Here is an 8,880-nt window from a genome sequence, read left to right on the forward strand (position 1 = left end):
ATATGCTCGTTAATGTTTTTATTTTGCGCTTCAGTTGTGTATAAATGTTATATATATATATATATAAAGACAGTGGTGAAGTAGTGGTGGTAAGTAATGGTGCTCACTTGGGTGCTCATTTCTTTCTGCTCCAATAAAGTGATGCTGACACAGTCCATTGAGGAAAGTCATCCTCGGGGTGGGTTAGCTAGGGTCAGGACAGAGCTATTCAACATAGAGGCCTTTCAAAGTAAACACATTTACTGTGAGACCATACCATTGTGAAAACTTTTAACTTTTTCTGATGTAACACAGGGGGTTTCCTCTGTGCTGTTCATGATTTAGATCTAAGTTTATGTAACATCAGTAAAAGGAATACTGTATGCTGCATATTAGACACTGTTATGTTCCCCCGCTTTAAATATATGTATATTTTATAAGAAACATAGCTGCAGGCTTTTTTATTCTTTGTCCGCGACCTTTTAAAAATGTAAAAGTATTAATGAGGGCCACATTAGATAACAGCAAACACAAGTGAACTGACTAAACTTCTGTAAAATGTGATCCGTCTAATAAAGTTAAGATTGTTTTATTCTAACGTTACATGATATTTTACATCAGGGGTGTCAAACTCATTTTATTTAATCTCCATAGCACCGGATCAGTAACATAAGAGTATAATAATCTATAAATAAAGTGTTAAACTAAATATTTTAGAGCAAAGATGTACATGAACATTATGAAACTTATGAAATCTTTTTGTAAAATCTTTTATAAAAAATCTGACATTTCTTAAGAAAGACAAGTATAATTGTGGTGAGTTTTTTCCACAACTCTTGTGGACAATTTAGGAATAGCAGACAGTTAATTGCAGTTATTATTTGCAGCTAATTTGCAGTCTGGTTTTGGTCCACGAGCCGCATGTTTGACACCCCCTGATCTAGATGATGATATTCTCTTCTTTATTAGAATTAAACCGGGATCAATGCAACATCTAATCCCCAGATACTTCCGGCTGATGATCAGACAGATGGATGGATGTTTTTCTTGGGCCGACAGCACCGCTGAACGAACTCACCCGCTGCAGCGTGACTGTGTACTGCTCCCAGACCGTGTCTTCCATCCCGGAGCTCTGCACGAAACACAGACACAACAAGAACATTTCAGTGGTGGTGACAACTCAGCGTGAGTAACACAGGCCAGTCTTAGCAAGACGACCGATTATCGGATGAATCTTCACAACGTTTTTAAACTTTCTAAGCTTTTCCAAGTCATATTCAATCTGACGGCACATTTAAAACACATTCTGAAACAGTTATATGGCACACATGTCTGGTGCTTCTTTATTTTCTATTGCTTTTATTGCTTTCATTGTTTTATTGCTTTTTAATTGTTTGTTTTATGTCTTATGCTCTTATTTTACCTTCGTATAGCACTTTGGTTCGGCTGTAGCTGTTTTTAAAGTGCTATATAAATAAATAAAGCTGAATTTACCTTCTTGTTCAAAGCGTAGTTAAAAGGACTTAGACTAGATAACTTTTATTAAAGCACATTACTTATTAATTATTAATGCATTTAGTCTTCCCCTGCCTCTCTCACATGAAGAGCAATTATTCTGTATGTGTCTGAAGGTGCAGGAATAGTGACATCCATGCACATTTTTACAGGAGCGATGTTAAGTTGACCAACTTGGCAAATCAAACATATTCACATCTCAGTTTTAAATGATATTCTGGTATAAACCATGACAGTTTTAGGGCAAAAAATATCTTAATTTCAATATTTGAGATTTCGTATTTGCACTATTTTCAGTTAAATAAGGGGCTTAAATGATTTGCAAATCCTTGATATCATGTTTTAATCATGTGTCACAACTTTTTGGACACAAAGGAATTATATCGAGTGAGATGATGGATACAAAACATAAGAAAATTTGAAGTCATGCTGTCCATCAGTGACAAGTAACATTAAATCTGATCTGCAGTTAGATGCTCTTAGATTTTGTAGCCAACTAAGAGACATAGATGAAGAAATTCATCACTCAAAATAATGTCTTCATTTAACATTTTGGTCAGTTTTCATTGAGATGATGATGAAACTAATAAAAGAAAAAGAAAATCTAAAGCAAAAATTTTTTAATATTTTAATTCTGATCCTGTAGCAGCGAGGCAGCGAAGGATTTAAAATTATATCTTTATCAATACTTTCATTGGTTCTTTTCCATGACTTAAGTTTCTGTGGGTAATTATTATTTAAAAAAAAATAAATAAAATCAGGTGAGTCACACTGCATGTCTGATCCTTCTCTGCATTGACAATGTTCAACTCCTTTATGCCTTTTACCAGCAGGAAAATTAAAATTAAAATTAAAATTAAAACTGAATACTTTCCATCCATTCATGCAATTCTCAGACAGGAGGAAACACACACTGATCAGCCACAAAATTAAAACCACTGACAGGAGATGTAAATAACGTTGACCATCTTGTAACAATTCAAACTGATCAAGTATTTGTGGGTTGATCCACAGAGGCCCCCTCCACCTCAACCCGTAGGACCCAAAGACCATCACTAACAACATCCTGTTTCCAGACTGGACAGGACACGATCAGAACATCCGTGTCCCTTCTCTGATGAGTCCCAATTGTTTTTTAGGCAAAAAGGAGACCTACACGATATTAGGAAGGTGGTCATAATGTTATGCCTGATCTGGAACACAAGGCTGTCTTTAAGCTATTTGGAGCCTGGCTTTCTTAGCTGGATCCTACCACCAAACCCCCCTCCTAGCAGCCTGTGGACCCAATCTTGCTAGTCTCCCCATGCCTACGCCAGTGCCAGCTGGGCTGGCTGGCACGGCCCATCGGCATTCACTCTAGACATACGTAGCTAGCCTGAAGCCTCCTCTTTGCTCCTTTGAGTAAAAAAAACAAAAAAAAAAAAAAACAACAAAAAAGAATGCTTTCCCCTGTCATACCCTCCGCCCTGACAAGCAAAATCCTGCTTTTGTATGACCTAGCTGAGTTTAGGTAGCTTAGAAAGCATTACATCAAAAGTAGGCTTCCCACAGGTGCAAGTCTTGCAATCTGGATTAGCCCGTGCAGAGGCGGATTAGTTTAGACATGGGGGCATGAGGGTTGGGGGTGGGGTGGATGGGTACTAAAAATAACAGCACACTCACAGCGTCTCCAGAGCAGAAAAAAAAAAAAAAAATAGATAAATAAATCAGATGATGCTGCTTTTAAGAGAAGTACACAAATCAGCGTAAAGTAAATTACAAAATTTTACATTATACAGGCAACAGCGGCGCATTCGTCATAAAAGACACGCAGGGGAAAAGTTGTTGTTTTTCAGTCAGACATAAAAATTGGAAGGTGTCTGTCACATGAACTGTGGTTTAATGACTTTAAAAACAACAAACATGGATCTGAGGAAAAAAAAGCAGTGTGACTGCTGGAAGTTATTTCCACTCGCTCACAGCTGCTGCAGACGGCAGGGAATCGGAGAATAGGGAGGCTGTCTCAGAATCCGACGAGCGTGAAAATTACGCAGGAGTGTAGCTGTGTAACCGGATTATATTGATCATAATAAACATTTGACAATGAATGAATGAATATTAACACTGAAACTAAAGCTATGCAGCTGTTTGTGGCTTTTTACTTTGAAATAATATTCGTCATCACGATCATAAACTGACCTCATGAAAGCTGTCCTTATACTGTATCTGTAGACAACGCAGTGATTGTGGTATTTTGAGTGAACTGGATATTTAAATGGGCCACAGGGTCAGCTGCCAAAATTTATTCCAGTACTCCTATGAAAACTGAGATACTACAAAACCTTAATATTTATCAGCACAAACCTACTGACTATAACCTAAGGTCTAACTACAGCACAGATAGTCACAAAACAGGTTGTCAGCAGGCTCTGTGCTGTGGACAAGCTCCACTAACTCTAGTGCTGGTAACTATCTTAAACATCTGGACACAGCGAAGAGGGAGAAGAGCGGAAAACCACGTCGCAACTTTCTGTGAACCGGGTCTTTATGTTTCCCCGGAGAACAGTGAGAACAGTGAGAACAGTGAACACGCTGCCTCTGCATAGCTCGCCCTGAAAAGCGTGGGCGTACTGGAAGCTCGGAGGACGAGGCAGAAGATAAATACTGGGCCGCAAAGTTTTCAAACGAAAAAACTAAGGAATGCATCACAGACGTCGAGAGTAAAAAGAATGAAAGTAGGTCAGCTAAAATCTTGGAGTTTCTCTTTGAGGGAGGAGTAATGCTGGCAAACTTAACGCCTGCGCCTCCTTTATTGATGCGAGGTATTTTGAACCGCGTCCCTCTAGCTCAGCGAATGCCACGCTAACCCTTTGACGGCTCCGTCTGAGGCAGCGGACCGAGTCTGTCATCCACGGAGAAGTGGTGCAAACCTACTGTGTCCCGTTAATTTAAAGACGCGAAGGAGCCGACATCATTACAAATCTGGACGTCGATCAAAGCAAAAATAATCTTAAAACGTTTCAGTTAGTGTAGATGCAAGAGGGTCACATTTTAAAAGTTCTTCAATTACACTGAGTTCAAAGAAAATATATTTATGATAAGAAGGTCCTCACGGCAAATAGGGTTAATAATGTGCGACTGACTTCTGAAATATGTCACATAAAGGTAAAAAACTGATTAATTTATAGAATTTTGTGGCTACTGTGTAGTAGTATCACCAACTTGCAAATTAAAATCCATAATTACAATTACTTTAATTAACAGAGGTATAAAAAGTTTTTAAACTTAAATAAAACTGACCTGTCGATCAAATAGTTTGCAGCAGTAATCGGTCACTTTGGCGTCCCGCCCAAGAAAACTGGAACCAGTTTATCACAAAATATCCTTGATTTTATCCTCACTAACGCTAATATATATATATATAAGCCAGCGCAAATGTGTGGTTCCAACCACAAAACCAACTCTGAGTTTATTAAAAAGCTGCAGGATCCATTTAAGCGTCCAACAGCGGCATTAGTTCACATTGCAGAGTGGGCGGACTAACAGCTTCACAGAGCTGGAGGATCAATATCTCCATCCATTGTGTGACTGGAAGGTGACACAAAAAAAAAAAAAAAAAAACACATAATCAATTATCAAAATCCAATGACAGGTCATGATCACAGAGGAATAACCTCCATTCCATCTGGTTCATGTTTATTTTTAGAGGAAAAATCCCCCATTAATAAAATGACACAGTAGCAGCTTCTGAATCTAACCCGTAATTGTGCACGAACACTAACAACAGAAGTAACTTTATTTATCCTTTATAACAATTTATTTCCAGGAGCACAATCTGTACCAGCTCTACTCCTGTGAATTGAGAAGTCACACACAGCCACACAGTTTTATAGATGAATAATCAGTCGCACAGCAGCAGCAGAAGATTTAGATCTTCATCATCACACCGTCTGAAAAGGTCTCTTCTACCGTCAGCAAAAGCCTCAACTGTTTATCACGTTTTATTGCATCATAATTGTTGTAGTTAGATAACGTATCATCACACACAGACAATACTTTGTCAGCAATGCAGCAGACCTGTGGGAAAGTTTTGAATTATTAGTTTCATACTTGATTAGTGAGACTTAAGGATTCACAGGAGTCTATTATCCTTCAAAATCCAAAAGGGCTCTGGGTTACACAAGGGGCCAGTTCACCCAGAATCGCTTCACAATCACTCCCACGAATGTCCTGGCCCGGAGTCAAATTTCTTTCTTTTTTTTTCATGTCAGCCTCTTAATTCATCTGAAAGTGTCAAATTATCCCAAACTCCTATCCTGTTTCATCGACCAGTCTACTTTTAGTCGGCTGTTAAAAAAATCAGGCCCTCACCCATGAACGCACTGAAACATCAACCTCAAATCTGAGACTAATCTGAGTTTTTACTTAGCTTATATGTAGCATTTCAAAGCCAAATTGAAAATGGTTTGATTGTTGTAATTGGTTGCACGGATTCATACTATTTAATTAAGCACAATCTAGGGCTCAGGTCAAACATACGGTCGATACGGGCCCAAAGTGGCCGATCAGAGGGTCTGGGCAGCATGAATTTGAAAAGTGCGAAAACTACAAAGTCAGAGAAGTGGACAGAACATAACACTGGCACTCAAGACTACACAGCAGACGTTGGACTTATTTTTCTTTTCTTTTTCTTAAACTTATTATGCTATGATCTTACTGGTCCGGCCCAGTTCAGATCAAAGTGGGCTTTAAGCGGCCTCCGGCCTAAAATGAGTTTGACACCCCTGAGCTAGGGTCAGTCCATGTCTGCATGAAGTCTCTTTCCCAGGGTGCGGTGTCTGTTTGTCTCAAAACATCCACCGTCATTCCAGAGCCCAGAAACTCATCTGTGAGAAGCGTGGACACCGACCCTTTCAGCAGAACTTAACCCTCATCGTCATGAAAACGCTTTGAACTGCTGGTTCAGTCGACACGAAACGCCACCGTAACCGTCAACATGGACCCCCATGGGTTCGCTTACAGAAGCAACCGGTCTGTCCACGTTATCCACCCTCACCCTCCTGGAGAACAGGGACTCATGCCAGGGAGCTCTTCTTTAAACGCCGTCCTTCTGCAGACTTTAGCCGACAAACTGCTGCGGCCTGGATTAAATCCATCTCTATAACTGCGCCCTGGACTTCCTGACAAGCAGGCCACTGTCTGTTATGGCGTCTCATCTTCCACCGTTAAACTCAACACCGGCTCCCATTAGGAGTCTGTCCTGTGTCCTCTGCTGTACACACTACCTCGCTTTCACCGAACAAGCAAAACATTATGACCACCGGAGTAATACTGCCTAGATCTCCCCTGAGCTTTCAAAACAGTGGAGACTCATCAGAGAATGGACGTGGGCCTTCTGAGGATGTCCAGTGGTGTCTGGCAGTTTGGGATGTAGTGAATTTGGAGGCCAGGTCAGCACCTTTTTTTTTTTTTTTCTTCAGCTGTGTCAGGCTGCATCCTCTTTGGGATACCTGCTGCCAACAAGGAGTGTTATTGCTATGGGGTCAGGGTGCCAGATCTGGTCTAGGTGGGTGCTACATGTCCAAGTAACATCCACATAATAAAAGGAACAAAAGTTTTGTCACAAGATGGTTAATGTTATCCATGTCTCCTCTCAGTGGTCTTAATGTTGTGGCTGATCTGCAGAGAACTGCCAGCCAAACCAAAGGCGTCAATCTGTGCATTACCACAATCACTGCGCTGAGAATGTGCGCACTGATTTGTGGCTCAACGCCGAACTTTGTTCCTCCACTTTTTCTCAAGGCTGAAAATAAACACCAACACAGACAAAGTATTATTTTAGCGTCTTTTCTGTTGCCTGAGACACGACAACAGGTGTACTGCCTGCCTTACTGACTGACTGACTGACTGCCTGGCTGGCTACTAACTCCCACACCTGCACCTCGCGCTCTTAAACGATCCACGTGCACAGCTTTAACTAAATTGTGTCCGCGTTAAAGCAAAGTTCCCCCCGCGTTGCCAAATGCAACGTCGCCAGCGCACACGCAGCACAGCGCCACTTACTCCGACATTTTCGCTCTTGCTCGGATAAGAAGCCATTATTCCTCTCACCGGCATGTTGCCGCTTCTTCTTCTCCTCCTTCTCCTCGGATCGGTGGAACGGGGACGCGGTCGAAACGTGAAGGCTTAAAAAGTGGATGTAAAAGAAAGGCAGGAGGAATGAGATCTCTTGACAGCCGGGCGAGATCTGCGCTCTGCGTGTCCAGCAGACGGCCAGCTGGAGCAGAAAGAGGGAGGTCCGTCGTACCGACACGATCGTCGTCAGACTCGGCTCCTGTGACAGCCACGGCTATCGTGGGAAACGCACATTTCTTCACTGGAGACATAGCGTGCTGTGCGCTCTATCTGGCCTGAGCTGGAAATCTAAATGCGGCAGCCAGAGCACGACTACAGCGTGAACACGCACTAGTGTCGCTCTCTTTGCTGGTGGCTGCCACCGCTCCACACTCTCCTTGAGCTTTTAAAATAAATGTTGCAACAGGGGGGTGTCAAACTCGCTTCAGTCCGGGGAGGGCCACGTATGCAGCCCGATTTCATCTCAAGTGGGTCAGAGCTGTAAAATACACCGACCACTGACAGGAAAAGTAAATAACACTAACCATCTTGTGACAATACAATGTTCTGCTGGGAAACTTTTGGACCTTTTTATTCGTGTGGGTGTTACTTAGACATGTAGCTCCCACATAGACCAGACACTACAGCAGCCATCCCCAGCTGAATGCAGCCTGACACAGAGAAATACACAAAAAATGAATTAGGAACAACTAAAAAAGAAAAAAGAAGAACAGCATGAGGTGTTGATCTGGCCTCCAAATTCATTAGATCCCAAACTGATCATGGAGCAAGCCAGATTCACAGAGGCCCCTCTCCTCTGCACATTGAGGAGCCAAAGGCCTCCACTAATAATGTTCTGTGGCCAGACACCACAGAATACAATCAGAAGGCCCATGTCCATTTCTTTTTGTCTTAGTACAAATAAGCCCTTGTACCTTATTTTAAAAATGCATTTAATATAACGAAACCTTATCAACAATGAATTTTTTGTCCAGAAAAACAATTGCGGTTGTGGTGCACTGCTTCCACCTGCTGTTTAGTTCATGGTCTCATTGTTGTGTTATATCCGCAACTTTTGCTAAAATAATGCAACCCCTAGTGGACGAATTAGGAATAGGTGCTATTTATTTATCCGAAAAATTGCAGTTAGTCTCTTCTATGTAATTTTTCTGCACTTTGCAAACTGAATCATGGGAAATCTTTCTCAGATAGCGAATTCATACAAGAATGACTTGCCTAGAAGAAAATGCAGGCATTCAGCAACGTTAGCATGTCCAGCTGTTCCTTCTGACC

General features: G+C 41.4%; 1 protein-coding gene across 3 annotated transcripts in view; it reads right to left on the reverse strand.

Annotated features, from left to right (window-relative positions):
- The window catches only part of LOC125011573 (tight junction protein ZO-2-like), a 35,779-nt gene extending 27,807 nt beyond the window's left edge, over positions 1-7,972 (reverse strand). The window contains exons 1-2 of one of the 3 annotated variants that reach the window (XR_007113206.1): positions 7,537-7,969; positions 1,058-1,111 (exon numbers count right to left, since the gene is read on the reverse strand). Coding sequence is in view for 2 of the 3 variants with exons in the window: in XM_047590761.1 (XP_047446717.1) it covers positions 1,058-1,111; positions 7,537-7,590 (108 nt within the window). In the remaining variant the exon portion in view is untranslated. Of the gene's footprint in view, positions 1-1,057; positions 1,112-7,536 lie in introns of all 3 variants that reach the window. The other 2 variants (XM_047590761.1, XM_047590762.1) reach the window with 2 other exon arrangements.
- Between the last annotated feature and the right edge of the window lie 908 nt (positions 7,973-8,880).

Source organism: Mugil cephalus, chromosome 8 (genome assembly GCF_022458985.1).
Source record: "Mugil cephalus isolate CIBA_MC_2020 chromosome 8, CIBA_Mcephalus_1.1, whole genome shotgun sequence".
NCBI lineage: Eukaryota > Metazoa > Chordata > Actinopteri > Mugiliformes > Mugilidae > Mugil > Mugil cephalus.